This window comes from Odontesthes bonariensis, chromosome 22 (genome assembly GCF_027942865.1).
Source record: "Odontesthes bonariensis isolate fOdoBon6 chromosome 22, fOdoBon6.hap1, whole genome shotgun sequence".
In the NCBI taxonomy this organism is placed as follows: Eukaryota; Metazoa; Chordata; class Actinopteri; order Atheriniformes; family Atherinopsidae; genus Odontesthes; species Odontesthes bonariensis.
In genome coordinates, this window is record NC_134527.1 from 32,878,026 (window position 1) to 32,896,257 (window position 18,232).

General features: G+C 44.2%; 1 protein-coding gene across 2 annotated transcripts in view; it reads left to right on the forward strand.

Moving 5' to 3' along the window:
* The first annotated feature begins 479 nt into the window (after positions 1 to 479).
* Positions 480 to 18,232, forward strand: part of pam (peptidylglycine alpha-amidating monooxygenase) — an 89,327-nt gene continuing 71,574 nt past the window's right edge. For both annotated transcript variants that reach the window (XM_075456198.1, XM_075456199.1), the window contains exons 1-3: positions 480 to 567; positions 10,934 to 11,062; positions 17,817 to 17,934. In XM_075456198.1, coding sequence (XP_075312313.1) covers positions 10,968 to 11,062; positions 17,817 to 17,934 — 213 coding nt within the window. In that variant the 5' untranslated portion in view covers positions 480 to 567; positions 10,934 to 10,967. The remainder of the gene's footprint in view (positions 568 to 10,933; positions 11,063 to 17,816; positions 17,935 to 18,232) is intronic.

Here is an 18,232-nt window from a genome sequence, read left to right on the forward strand (position 1 = left end):
ACTGATGTAGGACGTGACAGCCTCAGTAAACTCGTCCAGACTGTTGGAAGTAGCCCTGAAAATGTCCCAGTCGGTGCAGTCCAGACAGGCCTGAAGATCTCCCACAGCTTCACTGGTCCACAGGTGCCTCCATCATCACTCAGGAAACTGCCCCTTAAACACAAACATTAACACACCCTTTCTTGTGCTGAATCTCTGCGCCATTACAGCCCACCACATGAGCCAGTGGTTGTTGTTGTACCTTTAGGAAAACTAGAGGGTTGTGATCAGTGGAAAGCAACAGCGGCTGTGGCGTTGAGCCAACATCAACCTCAAAATGAGCATGGCTGAAAGCTCTCTTTCGAATGTACAGGTGATTGTAACAACAAATGTCACTTATCTTCTTATTCTCTAAAAAGAGAACACCACACAGATTGAGTGAACGCTCGGACGAGTAGAACTCAATTGAAGAAGAAAAAAGGAGAAGAAGCTTTTACTCTGAAAAGCGGAAGTCAGGCGTCATCACCACCAACCGAAAACAGACGTGGAACCAACGCAGGAGCTGGAATAGCGGAAAGCAGCCAACAGGTAACTGGAACTTATAATAACATCCGTGTGAAATGTCTGGTCCTGCTCAGCTGCATTCTGATGTGCTTAGCTGTTCTCTGATTCGATGATTGTTCGATCAGAACCACCAACATTAGCTCACTAAGTGCATCGACAGCAGCGTCAGAATGCTGTTAGCTTAGCAGAAGCTAACGGTGTGACAGCTGTTCTCAGGTGGGTCGCAGCTGGAAAGATGGCTGTTTTCCCGTTGCTTTGGGCGTGTCGGACATGTTTTCTGTGATGAAAACAGCAGGCTGAGGTGTTTGTGGGGCTTGTTCTGTTGTGGACTGTTCCCTGTTAAGCCGTGCAGCGTTTACAGCGGGTTGTACACCGGATGAAGAGCCCGTTTCCACAGTTTGCTGCTGCTGTCCTCCTCTGCTCACAGCCATGAGTCATCAGCTCAACCTTTCACTGCTCTTTAACTCCTGCTCACATCACAGAATGCTTGTGTTTGAACATTACTTTAGCAGATCAATGAGGTGGATTTATTTTTACTAATAGATTTATCAGAACTTATTTTTAAGAACTAGAGGATGTTAATTCAACTTTTTCATTTAGTGAAAATAATAGATCATGCCCAGATATGACACAAAACCAAATTGATTAATAGATGAATATTTTTGATTTGAAAAACATACCTGGAAAAAATAATAAAATTTTAATTTTTTAATGTTTGTTTGATGAAGAACACTGATGCAGTCACTTTTGCCTGTGGCCGTAGACAGAAGCTGCTTCAGAGATCCACATGGGTCCTGTGCATGCGGATACCTCTGTAGTAGCTGTATGAGTCCAACAACGCATCATCAAATCATTTGGATCACTGACTCTGAGGGAGCAGCTGCCACTTCCTCTGAGCAGCGTGTTACTTTCCACCTCCTGCTGTAGTGGATACATTCCAATCAACAAGTCTTCCAACTGATGCCATCACATACCTAATTACTGCTTCAGGCAGCAACGTCCCTTAATGGAGACACATGATCTTTTTGGGGTCACAATCCATTATTTTTAAAACACAGCAGTAACACAACTTTTTCTACAATCAACATGGACATTGGAGGTGGCACATTCTACATCAGCCTGCATGAACAGCCACCTTATGGGGACAAATTTAGACTATGGTCACACTGCAGGTCTTAAAGGAGAAGTTGTTTTTTTAAACCTTATTTCTGGCATAAAATACCGATAACATTTTGGTGAAAGTCGGCGTCCTTCGGAAGATATTTAGATCCGCGTTATATCCATATAACGGGAGAGAACCGGGCAAAGACAATACAGCCTCTGAATAAGGCATTATCTGTCTTTATTTCTCCACTACTTTAAGACCAATGAATGAATGAATGAATGAACGCGTACTATTGCACTGTTAGCTCAGAGCTGCCGTGGTGTTGTTATCGGGGGGCTTATGGGGGCTTTCTACACACGAGTCTACTGGGATGACATCATCGCCGCTGCAGCACAGCTCATTCACTTTGTGCTCTGTGACGGTCGCTAACTTCACACCGAGTTTGCTGCTGCTAGTTCTGTGCAACATGACAGGATATTTATCATATTCTGACCACGACTTTGAGTACGATGGACGTCCTTACTGGAGTGAATGAGCTGTGCTGCAGCAGCGCGCGTCAAAAAATCAGATTTATGGCCACATACTGAAGTGGCCCAATTTGGAATGGAAAAAAATTCGATTCCATGTGACTCGTGTACATTGTCATGAACAGATCAGATCTGAGTCACATATAGGCCAAAAAAATCCAATTCTGGACACATTTCACATGCAGCCTGAATGTAGTATTAGATGGAGAACAGCCTAATTTAAAAAGGCATGAGTAGTGATGTTCGATGACTTTTGACTTTTCATTAGTCATTGAACGATAAGAAATGGAAAAGTTTATGCTAAGGAGCTATTCTGATTTTACCAGCAGCAGATGGAAGAATCCTAATACCAGCACAAGTTGCCAGTAATGCAGAGCTGTTTGCCAGCCTCCAGTCCAATTTATCTGCCACTGCCAGCATACTGTACATGCTCATGGATCTCCAATAAGAGGAAACCTGAAAAGCAAAGAAACACTTCTTTGTGGAACTCCTACAAAAAGCACCGACAATGACTTACAGTCCAAACTCTTCCAGGTAAAGCTAGCATGTCAGAATATTACCATGACAATGCACATTTATTTTAAAGCATTAAGATATGAAACAGATTTGGTGTAATGTGATTGTAAAATAAACATATGTTGCAACAGGATATCAGACTGTGTGTGCAGGCACCATGCATGTGTGGAAGGGTAAAACTACGTACCATTTCAGACAGGATTTTAACTTGTGAAATTCACAGCCTGACTCAGCAGAAAAAAAAAAAAACCTTTCTAGACCCTTCCAAATTATGAAATTATTCTGCTGCTTAGACATAGTGACAACATATATTTTAAGTTGTGAAATTCACATCCTGGCTTCGTTGATCAGTGGCGATAACACATTTTACGTGGTTAGTATTTACATGCAACCTTGTCAGTTGTTGTACTCCATGTTCGTTCACTGAACAGACCGTTCCAGTCGCTAGCACAGAGGTTAGCTGCCTCTGAAGGTGGAGCAGGAACATGCTGCGATCGTTCCGGTGCTACAAAGTCTTCCTTCACTCAGCTTTTACCACAGTGAGTCAACATGAGTTTTGGTAGGTCCTTTCCAAAATAAAAGTCTTAAAGATGTAGATTTAAATGGTGAGAGTATAACCTCATAAACATTGCTACCCTGCATGATGGCACATTGATCAATGATTGTTATGTGTGTGCGTGAGAGAAATCCACGCAGCTCCACAGAAGTGGATTTCACTACTTTGGACTTGTTTGTCAGTGTGTTAGGTGGGCATGAACGTCACGTGGGAGACCCTCTCCTGGAGCTTCTGCAATGTGTCTTAGAGACTGCTCTGTTGTAAAACATGCTGCTGGACGTTAAACCGTAGTTCTCTGTCTGAGTGGCAGCTGGTGCACACATTTTACTGCCTTGTTGACACTACGATGAAAACAAGGTTTGTCGTAAAGTGGGTGTTACTGACGTCATCGTCGTGCTACTACCACAGACAGCCCACAGACCTGCTGCCTATTTATTCATTCGGCTAAAATTCAAAATTAGTAACCCGGATTTTTTTAAGTAAGCGACGCACCTCCACGTTATCAGTGCTAGTGTAGAGTAATTAATAAATTATAAACAGCATAGTTTGTGCCTGTATAAACTTGCCCATAGGAAACCGTTTCATGGCCGAATATCTCAAGAGAGCAGCCAGACGCCTCGCGAATATCTTCGGAACAGCTCCAAATGACCAACAACAAGCAGGGGTGAGTAGAACATCATGTTATAATGTGAAATCAAGGGCCCAATGTCAAAAAACCGGTCTTATCCTTTAATCCAGAGGGTTTAATATGACGTCGGCCCATCCTCTGAGCTAACAGTGCAATAGTACTTGTTCATTCATTCATTGGTCTTAAAGTTTTGGTGAAATAAAGACAGATAATACCTGTAGAGGCTGTATTGTCTCTGTTCTCTCCCGTTATATGGATATACGCCGATTTCCAGTGATCTAAATATCTTCCCAAGGATGCCGACTTTCATCAAACTGTTATCTGTGAGCAGATGAAGGTATTTTATGCTAGAAATGAGGTCCAGGTTTAAAAAAGCCGAATTCCCCTTTTAAGGACCGCTCCAGAAAGTCCAACCCAGTTTTCCATCCTGTGCAACAGGATTCTGTGATCTACAGTATCAAACACAGCGCTGAGGTCCAACAGAACCAGGACTGAAACATTACCAGAATCAGTATTCAACCTAATGTCGTTTAACACTTTGACCAGAGCTGTTTCAGTGCTGTGATGACGTCAAGACTTCCACTTTCATGCAGAAAGTCGTTGAGCTAATCTTGGACATAAAAGAGAGATTAGAGACAGGTCTGTAGCTGTTCATCATAGAGGCGTCTAGAGTTCTCTTCTTTAGGAGTGGCTTAATGGCAGCTGTCTTTAGTGACAGACAGCTGCCATTACTTTGCAGGAATGTAAAGTCTTTGACACGCTGCTAAGCGACGGCGGCGACTCTTGCGGGGAGCTTGTGGCACAGCGTCTTCGTCTCCAAAGTCCCAGCTAACGCAGGGCTCTCAAGTCTCACGCACTGAGCGTGACAGTCACGCTTTTGGGTCTTTTGTCACGCACTCCTGCCACACATTGCATTTTTCACGCTGAAAAATAATTATAATAGAAATTTCTCTGGCGCGCTGCTATGGAAACAGCAGGAAACAAGCACGTCTCCCATGAGTCTGAGCAGAGCAGTTATTAATAACAACACTAATAATAATATTATTAATGAAAGGCCACCATTCCTGCAACCCGACCAGCCGGCCCACCCGGCCCACCCAACTGGGGGAGGGGGGAGAAATGTCACTCTTGCCTGCATTTAAAACTTGAGAGCCCTGTAATGTAAAACTTCCAGGTCCTGTTGATTGTAATAATTTTGGCGACATACTGTATGAATAATTTCCATCTGATATTAACATTTAGTTTACAAGGACTGCAAGAGTGAGGCGGGCTCATAGGGCGGGCTCAGAGGCGGGCTCAGAGGCGGGCTCAGAGGCGGGCTCGGAGGGCGGGCTCGGAGGGCGGGGTCGGAGGGTGGGCTCGGAGGGCGGGGTCAGAGGGCAGGCTCGGAGGCGGGCTCGGAAGGCAGGCTCGGAGGGCAGGCTCGGAGGGCAGGCATATCATTGTATAATGTCAACTTTTCAAGGTGCATACACAATCCATTTCTTTCAGCATTCTGTACATTTCTCCAACAGTCTCTCCAAGTTGAGAGGAGTAGTCTGAAAATTAAATTTAAAAAGCATTGTCTTTTTAGGTATAAAAAATCAGCATAGATAAGTTTGAGGAGTTACTTAAACTTTCATAGTAAGTAGACAAAAATCAAAAACACAAGCCTTATCATCTTAGGTAGGCCTATATAATTCCAATTTAGGTAGAAACAGAAAAACTATAGTATTTAGCTCTTAAGTAGAATATGCAACTTAAACAAAACTGAGTATTGACTCTCCTGGTAGTCTGACTGGTGGGCAGTAATAACTCTTCCACTTTAAAGCAATTCTATGTAACATTTCTACCTTAAAATAACAGCTTGAAAAAAATTGTGCGGCTAGAATGAGTTTTAAAGGGGAACTCCGGGGCATTTGAAGCGTGTTTCCATTGCTAGAGGTTGTCAAATACTGCCAGTAGGACACAGAGAGATGCGTATCTGCGCTCCCTGTGTGAAGATCGCTCTGTCCGCACAGCATGTCATGCGAGGCTAATACGTGGTGGCTAAGGGGCAAGCGCTAACCCTTCCACGTAAAACAACAACTTGCACACAGCAGAAACGTCACACCACTTTATAACCCATCCGACAATAAAGTCACAAGCCTTACCATCAAAACCATATGCATGGTTCTCACATTACTGGCATGGGGACGTTACAAAACAACTTTATAAACAGCATGTCACTCACCGGCTGGTTGTAGGCTCGCGCATGTGAAAGCCCAAAAGAGTCGATGCAGAATAATCCCATATACAAAACAATTATATTCTCTAGAAAAACTGCGTTCAAGTATTTAAAACATTACAACAATACATGCCCAGTAATATTGTTGTAATGTTTTAAATACTTGAACGTAGTTTTTCTAGAGAAGATAATTGTTTTGTATATGGGATTATCGTCCATCGACTCTTTTGGGCTTTCACATGCGCGAGCCTACAACCAGCCGGTGAGTTACATGCTGTTTATAAAGTTGTTTTGTAACGTCCCCATGCCAGTAATGTGAGAACCATGCATATGGTTTTGATGGTAAGGCTTGTGACTTTATTGTCGGATGGGTTATAAAGTGGTGTGACGTTTCTGCAGTGTGCAAGTTGTTGTTTTACGTGGAAGGGTTAGCGCTTGCCCCTTAGCCACCACGTATTAGCCTCGCATGACAGGGTGTGCGGACAGAGCGATCTTCACACAGGGAGCACAGATCTGGACCTCTCTGTGTCCTACTAGCAGTATTTGACAACCTCTAGCAATGGAAACACGCTTCAAATGCCCCGGAGTTCCCCTTTAATATTACGATTGGCCTGTCTCCTATGCCCTTCGGGGGTCTGAGTTGGAAAAACTGCGCTATGTAACTTTGCTGGAGCGGCCCGGGAGCTGAGCGGAAGTCCTTCGACTTGGTTTCTGGCACACCTACCGCAAAAACAAATAGACCCCTCTCATGCTCCCAGGTACATTTGATTACTCTTACCTTCTCGGTCGACATAGCTTGCACCTTCTGACTCCTCGCCGGTTCGTCAACAAACGTGAAACGTGAAAGCGAAAGGGTGTTGTATTTACGACAGTGTAACCGTACATTACCTCCAAGCCTGTAGGGGGAGCTCCATAATGGGCTTTTTGAGAAGTTACATTGTATTGCTTTAAATCGGGGTTAATAACACTTTTCTTTTGAAAAGCTGGAGCTCTCTCTCTAACCCGTCTGTGGTCCACCACCTGTCTGCGGTGATCTACACCTGCCTTTTCCCCCGTTGCCAATCTCTGCTGCATCAATGCGGTAGAGTCTGGCTGCTTAACGTTTTCCATAGGGAATCCTCTCTTCTTTAGGTCTGTAGCCGCCACTGCCACCGCCGCGGCGCTCTCAGGGCCTGGTTATATGGAAACGTTTTTCACTATAACCGATATTTTTGCTTATCGTTTGCTTATCCATATGGAGCCGGCGTTCTGGGTACCCCAAAACGATATTTTTGGAGAATGGGTTCCAGAGTGGGAAGATCTAGGAACGCCGTCGTTCGCGTTGCCATTGTTACAGCCAGAACGGATTTGTTTACATCTGCATCACAGCCACATGACCAACGCCAGTGACGTGTATACGTCAGTGACCAGAACAAAAAGCGGCTTCGCGTGCAACATCCATTCAAAATCCGGAAGAAGAAGACAACACAATAAGGACAGACAGCGATCATCATGGACCTCACAACATTGATAGTAGCACTGCTGCAGACACTGCTAACTACAGCGGCGTTGTTGAAGGAACATGATGCACTGGTAGAAGTAGGGGCGTACACGCAGGCGCATTGCTTCTTCTATTGTTCTGGTGTAACCGGTGGGGGTGGCTTACAGCGCACATAGAGGTGTGGCGTGTGTACTGCATCGTTTCAGCAAGCGTGGCGTTGCCATGAGGACCTGTGTGCTTTCCTGTGTGGTCACAATAATTTTCGTACTCGGTTTAAAAAAAAAAAAACCTTGTTTCATTTTCGTGTAGCTGTAGCCTCAGACCTGGGTGCTGCTGTTAAGAAACACCTTCAGCTTAGCTGGATATGGCGTTTAGAAACGGATTCCTTTGGCTTTGAGCTCTCTCAGTATCCCCACATATGCCCTTCTTTTCTTCAGTATCTCGGCAGGGTAATCTTGATCAAAATAAATAATTTTTCCCTCAGAGCGAACATCTTTCTTTCTCCACGTGGTATGCAATATCTATTCTTTCACTCTGAACTCAAAAAAAAAAAAAAAATCACCAGTGATCTAGGCGGTAGTGCTGGGCGGTATACCGGTTCACACCGAATACCGGTTTATAATTTCGTTATGATGTGAATTTTTAATATACCGCCATACCGGTGTATTTGATTACACAACGGGGGGAACGCTGCGTCGCGCGACATTGTTTGAGACGGGACCCTTTTCAGTGTTGCGCTTCTAAACACGCATGTTTACTGTCTATGGGTGCGAGGTGGTAATAAGCACTTGCGTTACGTGAAGGTGAAGGTGGATAGCAGTGTTTCCCACACAATTCGTGGCAGTGCGCCACAGATTCAACACCGGCCGCCACATATTGCGTTTCGTTATTATTATTATTTTTAACGCTATTTAAAAAATACTTGTATTCGTTAAGCTGCATTTCCTTTCCCTGCTCTCCCTCCGTCTCTCTGTCATCACGCGTCTCTCTCACATAGCCTACACACACACACACACACACACACACACACACACAGCCCCTCCATCAGCGAGATGATCATCCCTGGAAGTGTGGAAGCTTGCTAGCTTCAGCGTCGCGTTAGATTAGCTCAACCGAAAGAAGACGGCTGCCGAAATTCACGAAAGGTTGGCATCACGTGCAACTTTATAAAATCACACATTAAAAAGTCCTATAAAAATATTTTATATTTTTAATACAATGTTGTCCCGTCCCGACCCGACCCATAGCAAACAAGCGATTTCTTCTTTATAAAGTTAACTAGTCACAAGTTTGCCGTTTAAAAAAAAAAAAAAAAAAAAAAAATGTAGTTGGGTTGTCGAGGTCTAAACACTAGCAGCTGTGAATCAAATAAAGTAGGTTTTTTAAACTCTTACACTGAATGTTTGCTGCTTCAATCCAGATGAGTATTGAAAAATATTTTCCGCGATTGAAAAAGAGAAACGTGCGTGTTGATGATGAGGAGCAGCCTGAACCGGAGGTATCAGTCTGAAACAGCTGAACAGTCCGACCAGTGTAATTAGCTATGTTATTCATTTGTTTACAATGAAGATGTGAATATTAATACAATAAAGTTCTGTGTGACCAATTATTAACACATTGACTCCCAAGTCACGTAAAACTACGTTTTTACTGCCCATGCGTTGGGTCCCACATGGTAAAAATACGTTTTTACGTTTTTTTTATGGATTCTGAATCTATACACTCTAATGCACATTCTGTGTGATTTTTGTAATTATGTGATGAACAGAACTGACATAGATGGCAGTCAAAAACTGGTGTCATCATCTGGACATTTTGATCATTACGCCAATGGCTTTGCGTCAACTCAAGAACAATTTTGATAACGCTGCATTGATTATTGTGCATTTCCGCATTTTGTCCAATCGCACGTGTCGGTTTCCAGAGGGTGACGGTAAAGTAACATAAACAAACAACAAGAAGGAGAAGAAGACACGCGACAAGTCTAAGGAGGCGGTCTTATGAACAGGTTAGCTTTGCAACATGCGACACGACGCAAATCCTCTGACCCGGATATGCAAGTATCTAAAGTGCGACAGGCTGAAAGAGCGCACGTTTCACAAAAGCCCCGATATCTCAGTTTGTTGTTGATTTTGGTGGAGACCCGCCTTGGTTTAGCTAAGGATAACTCGCTAATGGTGGCACCTAGACACACACAGTTTTGACCCACAAAGAGTTTAAAGTCTCAGCTTTCAACGAGCCACAACATGTTTCAGTGGCCCTATCACATAATATACTGTGACTGTACAAAAAACGTCAAAAAAATGGTTTAGAACGCTGGGATTCTACGACATAATTCTGGAAAAACCGTCAGTATTCAATGTGTTAACAAAGGAATTATTTTGAAGAATTTTTATTTTTATTGTTAATTCTGTTCTCAATCTGTAGAAAATGCTGTGAACACCTAATTATGCGTGAAAAAAAAATACCGTGATATACCGTGAAAAAATACCGTGATATGTATTTATGGTCATACCGCCCAGCCCTACTAGGCGGTGCGTCTTTGGGAGGCTTTGGAGCAAGTGCCTGGTGGCAGCACTGTATTCTGATGTCCATGTCCGCAACATGTGGGCCCACTTCTGATTTTATTAGCTTCGTTGCGAACTCCGATAAATTGGACCCCTCTGATTCCCCCGGTACTCCGTGTATACGGAGATTATTCTGGTGTGACGGGCTAGCTACTTTCTCGTCAGCGTCGCCATTGTTCTCATAGCTTTCCTCCTGCTGTATGTTTCTTCAACAGTCTCTCCTTTGTCACGTCTTGAGCCTTGTTTACCTTTCGTCTTTTTTTTGTTTATCCCCTCCATGCTAAATTTCAATACATTTTTTATCTTAATGTTCTTCAAAGGGGATAAATATCCGACCGGTTGGGAGCAAGTTTTTTTTATTTATTTTTTTTATTTTTTTTTTAGGCTGCCATTTGCTTCAGCACCACCGGAAGTCCCCTATTCGTGCTATTTATTGATTGTTTTTAATCTATTAATGACTGGATGTCTGAAACACAATTTTGCTTTTATGTGGAGCATAAAAAGGACATATAGAGATCTGAACTGAATCAGAAACAACCAGCAGCTGTCACTCCTACTGTCTCTGTTCTCATCCACGCATGCTTGGTGCACATGTTGTGGGGGGCAGGACAAAACTCGTGATATCATCATTTCTGATCAGTGGGCACATCCTGCAGCATGATAAAGAAGTCATCTCTGTCTTGAACATTACTCGTAATTCCTCCCTCCTCACTCAAGCTGAGCAAATAGAACAACTGTGAACAGATGTTTCTGCAGCTTGTTTTCTCCTACATGAAAGTGTTCAGTCTTTGTTTCACTTTTTCAGCCTGGCAGGAAACTTGGCTGCACGAACCACAGGTATGATGAGAGTCCCTGTGTTCAGTTTGGTGGTTCTGGTATTCGTCTGTCACAGCCTCAGTCTGGAAATACAAAACCACCTCTACTGGTCAAAAAGGTAAGAAGTAATTTTTTTTTTTCTTTCTTGGAATGAGATTTTTTTTGAGTGTTCAGAAGCATCACATTTCTTTACATCTAATATCTCAGATATTCTGCTTATATTCTATGCTCCTTACTCCTTACCTCCTATTTGTTCTGCTCGAGTATAACACATATGCTAAATCTGTTTTCCTCCTCAAAGATAGCATGTGCTGTTATCTGTTGGGCTTGTGTCCACAGATCATCTTCTCTGTGCAGCAGTGCTTTCTTCCCAGTTGTTCCCATTTAGCAAAGAGCGTATGTGACCACCAAGAGTTTGTTTTGTCGGAGGATCCCACCTCGGGGACCCCACCCAACCTTGGTTGGCAGTACAAGCGCCTCTGGTTGGAAAAGATGCTGGTGTCTTCACTTTCACTTTTTTCCCATCACATTGGCTTAAACTGTCACCCCAGGAGCAAGGGAAATATAAAATGAAAATTAAATGTAAAATTGTTCTCACTGACTGTCTGTCCTGATTGGTGACTATAACCTGTCAGAAAGATATGATCAGAACAAAGAAAGAAAAGACCCTTTTGTTGGATCGGATCAGCTTGACACTAGATGCTGATGGTAATAATATTAACAATGTAATGACAATGAAGCATGCAACACATGTCAGCATGTGTGTATCAATTCTGAAGTTTTGTGCAATCGGAGCCGACAAATTCTGAGGATTTTGATAAAGTCCAAGACCTCACTTTCTTGGTTTGTGTATATATATATAATATATAACACCATATGGCCTCCCATACTGAAAGACTAGCTTCTAGGTATGGGTGTGGCCCCCTCCCTGACATCATGGATTATAGACTATCTGACTGCCAGACCACAGTATGTCAGGATGGGGATATGTGTCTCTGGAACACTGGAATGCAGTACTGGGGCTCCACAGGGTACTGTTTTAGCTCCTTTTCTTTTCACACCGTACACATCGGACTTAAGGTACAACTGAGAGTCCTGCCACATACAGAAGTGTTCTGATGATACGGCTGTTGTGGCATGTGTGCGCGGTGGACAGCAGAAGGAGTACAGGGACCTTGTGGAGGCCTTTACTGACTGGACCAAAAATAACTGTTTGCTCCTGAATACCACCAACACCAAAGAGCTGGTGGTGGACTTCAGGAGATCTAAAACTCCATACCAGTCAGTCTGCATTGATGGAGGGGAGATGGACTGTTGAGACCTGCAAAAACCTGGGGGTGGTACTGGATAATAAACTGGAGTGGTCTGCCAACATAGAAGCAGTGTACAGGAGGGGCCAGAGCCGTCTCTTTTTCCTGAGACGCTCAGGTCCTTCAATGTCTGCAGTGATATGATGTGCATGTTTTATCACACTATCATTGAGAGTGCACTGTTCTATGCTGCTGTCTGCTGGGGGAGTTGCACTACAGACAAAAACTGCACCTACACCCTAAACCCTACACCAGGAGACAGGTCAGTACACCAGGAGACAGGCCAGTATACCAGGAGACAGGCCAGCACACCAGGAGACAGGCCAGCACACCAGGAGACAGGCCGGCACACCAGGAGACAGGCCAGCACACCAGGAGACAGGCCGGTACACCAGGAGACAGGCCAGCACACCAGGAGACAGGCCAGCACACCAGGAGACAGGCCGGTACACCAGGAGACAGGCCGGTACACCAGGAGACAGGCCGGTACACCAGGAGACAGGCCAGCACACCAGGAGACAGGCCAGTACACCAGGAGACAGGCCGGTAAACCAGGAGACAGGCCAGCACACCAGGAGACAGGCCAGTACACCAGGAGACAGGCCGGTAAACCAGGAGACAGGCCAGCACACCAGGAGACAGGCCGGTACACCAGGAGACAGGCCGGTACACCAGGAGACAGGCCGGTACACCAGGAGACAGGCCGGTACACCAGGAGACATGGAGGGGCTGTAGGAGGGCAACGGGTGTTGTGTTTGACAAATACATGTCATTAGTGCAACACTGCAAACAGCTAACCAAAAACTGCTTTTTTCAACTGAGGAAAATCTCCAAACTCAGGAAAATGGTGTCACAAAATGATTTGGAGCTGATTATCCATGCATTTGTGTCTTCGCGTTTGGACTATTGTAATAGTCTGTTTTCATGTCTGAACAAGAAGGAGCTTTCTCGCCTGCAGTTAGTGCAAAACTCTGACCCGCTCTAATAGGAGGACTCACTTAACCCCTGTTCTTAAAGCTCTTCATTGGCTACCAGTTTCCTCTAGGATAAATTTTAAAATTTTGGTTTTAACTTTCCGAGCATTGCATGGTCAGGCTCCACCCTACATCAGAGATCTGATCCAGTCTTACACCCCAGCTCGGGATCTGAGCTCTGTGGATCAGAATCTTCTGATGGCGCCACGCACGCGTTTCCGGACCAGAGGAGACCGATCTTTCCAGGCTGTTGCTCCCAGGCTTTGGAACGATCTTCCGCTCTCTCTGCACTCGATGGAGTCTGTTGACGCCTTCAAAAGGCAACTTAAGACCTTTTTATTTGTTCAGGTTTTTTCTTAATTTTCTTAATTGTCTTGGGCTGCTATGATTGTCACTGAGTTGCTTTGGCCTTTTTAAACTTGTACTTTTATGTACTTCTTAACTGTGTTTTTCTATTGTACCTGTAAAGCGCTTTGTGACCCTGGTCTGTGAAAGGCGCTGTACAAATGATTACTTACTTACTTACTTACTTACTTACTTACTTACTTACTTACAACCCAGCAGCAGGACTGCTACCTCCTCCTTTGTGGAAGGAGGAACAGGAGGAGCGCTGCCTGCAGAATGACCTCCAGCTGCCACTAACATGCATGTTTCTGCTCAAACTGTCAGAAACAGACTCCATGAGGGGGGTATGAGGGTCCGACGTCCACAGGTGGGGCTTGTGGATGTGCAGGGAGATTGGCAGATTGGCCATTCACACTGAGCACATGTGACAGTCTGGAGACGCCGTGGAGAACGTTGGGGAGGCATTTCTTTGGAGGGCCGCACAGCCCTAACTGCCAATTATTAAGATCTGGTTAAGATTAAGATCAGATTTATTGTCATGTATGGGGAAATGCACAGAATTTCTCCTCTGCATTTAACCCATCCATGTCGGCACCTGTTGAACACGTACATGCATAGGGTCACGCATTCATGGAGACAGAAGCTGTACACTGGAGCGGTGGGCAGCCAATCACAGCGCCCAGGGAGCACAGGGGTACGGTGCCTTGCTCAAGGGCACCTCGGCCGTGGCAAGGAGGTGGACTGACACCCCTCCAGCTGTCAGTTCACCAATTTTTGAGTGGCGAGAGTGGGAATCTTCCGGTTATTGGCCGACCCATTCTAACCACTGAGCCACGGCCGCCCCCAGGAACCCATTAGGTACCAGGATGAGACCTCAGACCCAGTGTGAGACCATATGCTGGTGCAGTGGGCCCTGGGCTCCTTCTGATGCATGACAACGCTCGGCCTCATGTGGCTGAAGTGTGTCAGCAGCTCCTGCATGATGAAGGCATTGATGCTGTGGACCGGCCGGCCCGTTCCCCAGATCTGAATCCTGCCCGTTCCCCAGACCTGAATCCAATCCAGCACATCTGGGACATCGTGTCTGGTTCCATCCACCAACACCACGTTGCACCAGGAGCTGACTGATGCTTTAATCCAGGCCTTGGAGGAGATCCCTCAGGAGGAGATCCCTCAGGAGGAGATCCCTCAGGAGGAGATCCCTCAGGAGGAGATCCCTCAGGAGGAGATCCCTGAGGAGAACCTCCGCCGCCTCATCAGGAGCCCAGGCGTTGCAGGGAGGGCATACGGGAACATGGAGGCCACACACACTGCTGAGCCTCACTTTGACTTGTCATCAGAAAATTCCACTGAAGTTGGATCAGCCTGAAATGTGATTTTCCACTTTTATTTTGAGTTGGATTCCAAATCCAGACCTCCATGGATAATAATTTTGATTAACATTGATCCCTTTTATGTTATTTTGTTCTCAACGCATTCCACTATGTAATGAATAAGGATTTTCAACTGGAATATTTCATTCATTAGATGAGGAAGTGTTATTTTAGTGTTCCCTTTATTTTTTTGATCAGTCTATATATACACAGTCAAGCCTGAAATTATTCATACCCCAAGCAAATTTTGACTTAAAGTTACTTTTATTCTAACTTGTTTTGGTGTTTTTTTTTTTTTTTTAACTTTATTCATTATTATGAAAGGGTTTTTATTGAGTAGTTGCTGGTGTGTTACGTGTTACTCTAAAGCAAAAATGTGTCCTGCAGGGCAGGAAACTAAAGTTCTGAATGCTGTTTCTTAGCCTCAAGGCGCTCCAGGGCAGTTTCAGGTTTCTTTAATAGGGCTGTCAAAAATAACATCCTAGTTTTTGACAGCAGAATGATTGTTTGGAGCCAAAGGGTCACGAGTGTCAGCAAAAGTGCCAAATGCATCAGATTTTCCAAACCAAATAACTTATTTTAACATTAAACTAATAATAATTAACTAATAATTAACATTATTTTCTTTTGAGCTTCATCCACGGTTTAAGAATTCTTAAACAGTTCAGCACAAGCTGCAGTGGTTTTCTGCAATAATCGTGGGTATTATCAGCAAAACAATGGAAGGGAATATTAAGTTTAAAATAAAAACAAAATTAAGTAGACCTCAGTGAAAACCTCAGTAATCTCAGACCTCATCAGCAAGTCCAAGCCCTCTCCTTGTCTTCTTGACCCCCTCCCCACAGGTAAAAAAACGTTGCTTCCCAGCTTCACTCCCATCCCACCAAGTACAGCCTTTACGAACAATTCCAGTCTGGTTTCCGTCCACGCCACAGCACAGAAACAGCCCTTATCAAGATCACCAATGATCTCCTCATGGCAACTGACTCCGGTTTTATCTCCATCCTCATCCTCCTCGATCTGAGTGCAGCCTTTGACACCATTTCTCACCCCATCCTCCTCAATAGACTCTCCTCCTTAGACATCTCCAGCACCCCCCTGCACTGGTTTCACTCCTTCCTCACAGGCCACACTCAGTTCATACAGCTCAAGTCCTTCTCCTGTCAGCCCTCCTCCGTCACTTCAGTTGTTCCCCAGGGCTCCGTCCTGGGGTCCCTCCTCTTCATCATCTACCTCCTCCCACTTGGCAATATCCTCAGAAAATTTGGTATACATTTCCACTGCTTCGCGGATGACACCCAGCTCTATCTGTCCAGTAAACCTGACTCCCCTCTCCCCTCTCATCAGTAACATTACCTGGTCTGCATATTTGCATCGTCTCCGCCCCTCTCTCTCTCCTCACACCACTGCTATCCTGGTCCACAGCCTCGTCACCTCCCGCATAGATAATTGTAGCTCACTCCTTTTCGGTGTCCCTCACAAATCCCTTCATAAGCTCCAACTGGTCCCAAACTCTGCAGCCCGCATCATCACCAGTACCCCCTCCTTTCACCATATCACCCCCGTCCTCCAGCAGCTTCACTGGCTCCCGGTCAAATTCAAAATTACTTTTAAAACCCTACTTTACACATTCAAGGCCATCCACAACCTGGCCCCCCATATCTGTCTGATCTCCTCTCCGTTGTCATCCCCTCTCGCTCCCTCAGGTCATCCTCCTCCCTCCACCTCTCTGTGCCCTCTGCCCGTCTCAGCACCAACTCTGGAACTCACTCCCACCAGAACTCCGCAACATTGACTCTTTACCCCTCTTCAAATCAAGACTCAAAACCATCTGTTTAAAGCTGCATTCTCCCTCTAGCCTCTTTTTAACTTATTTTATTTCTTGTGTTTTTAATGTGTTGTAAAGTGTCCTTGAGTGTTGAGAAAGGTGCTTTTTTTAAAATAAAATGTATTTGTATTATTGTTATTAAAACAACATTGGACCTAAAATGTGCCATGGTGGCATTACACAAGTCAGGGGTCTACAGAAGAGGAACACTCCCTTAAGTGAACTGAAATGCTTCTCTTCATCATGTATGACTTGAAAAAAGTTGGAACAGAACCTTTGATAGCAACAAACTGTAAGTTTTACAATCTAGTATATCAAAAGCTGTAGACAGTAATAAAAGCCCTAAAACAGTTAATCAGTTTGTCGCTACAAGGAGGCCTTCAGTTAAGTTGTAGGAGGCCTACAAGGAGAACTCTTTGGGTGTTGTGATTTTATTCAAACTTTTTTGTGTGTCACGGATGTCTTAAGAATGTCTGGATCTATATAAAAACAACTGAATTTCAGGCTGAAAAGCCAACTTGGATACTGGATCATCCATTCATCTATCCATTTCCTTCCCCTTATCCAAGGATGGGCGAAACCACACAGCTCCTCCTAAATCTGAGGTTAGAAAATCAGTCGGAGCCTCCTCTTCAATGCCCTTTAGTAAACTCTCCCTTGGCGGCAGCATAGCGGGATCCCCCTTTAGTTGAAACACAGCCGTGGGTCCTCCTTCCTAAAGATGATCTTTGAAAATATTTTTTTTAATGCCATACTTGGAGTTCTGTGGACTTTATGGCTTGCTTTTGTCCCAACATGAAATGTGAATTGTGGAACTTTTATACATGCACACACAAGCTTTTCCAAACTAATTTTTTTATTAATCTACAAGCCCTTGAAATTTGTCCCTTTATGATTGTAGGTTATCAGGGATAAATTGTGGTGGAGTTCCTCACTAGATGTGTTCAAAATGAAATCAGTGTTGTTGACAAATAATTCTGTTAGTATTTGTGTGTATCTGTTAATCAGGAAGAATCTCACATGATTTCTGTGTTCTCATCAGGTCTCAGGAAAATATTCTAGATCCCAGCGACTGTGTGTCCAGAACCGAACCACGGCAGCTCTTAAACTCTCACAATTTCACTGTGGATATTCGCATGCCTGCTGTTTTCCCAACTGGGGTGAGTCTATATCCCTGCAGCATACTAGTTTTGGGATAGTGTGGTGGACATTTTCCTCATTTTTTTTTTTCTGGTTCTGATATGAATAAATCCATTTTGCTTAATAATTGTTTAGAAATAAGATAATATTTAGGAATTTTTTAGGAGAATAAAGCCAGACTTTACAGGTGGACTGGAAACCTTTCATGAGACGTGAAATATTAAGTACATCTTCATGAAATTGAGATGGTAAGGAATATCATGATAATGTAACATAGCATATGTAGAACATTACAATGTCCCCAAAATATCCAGATGT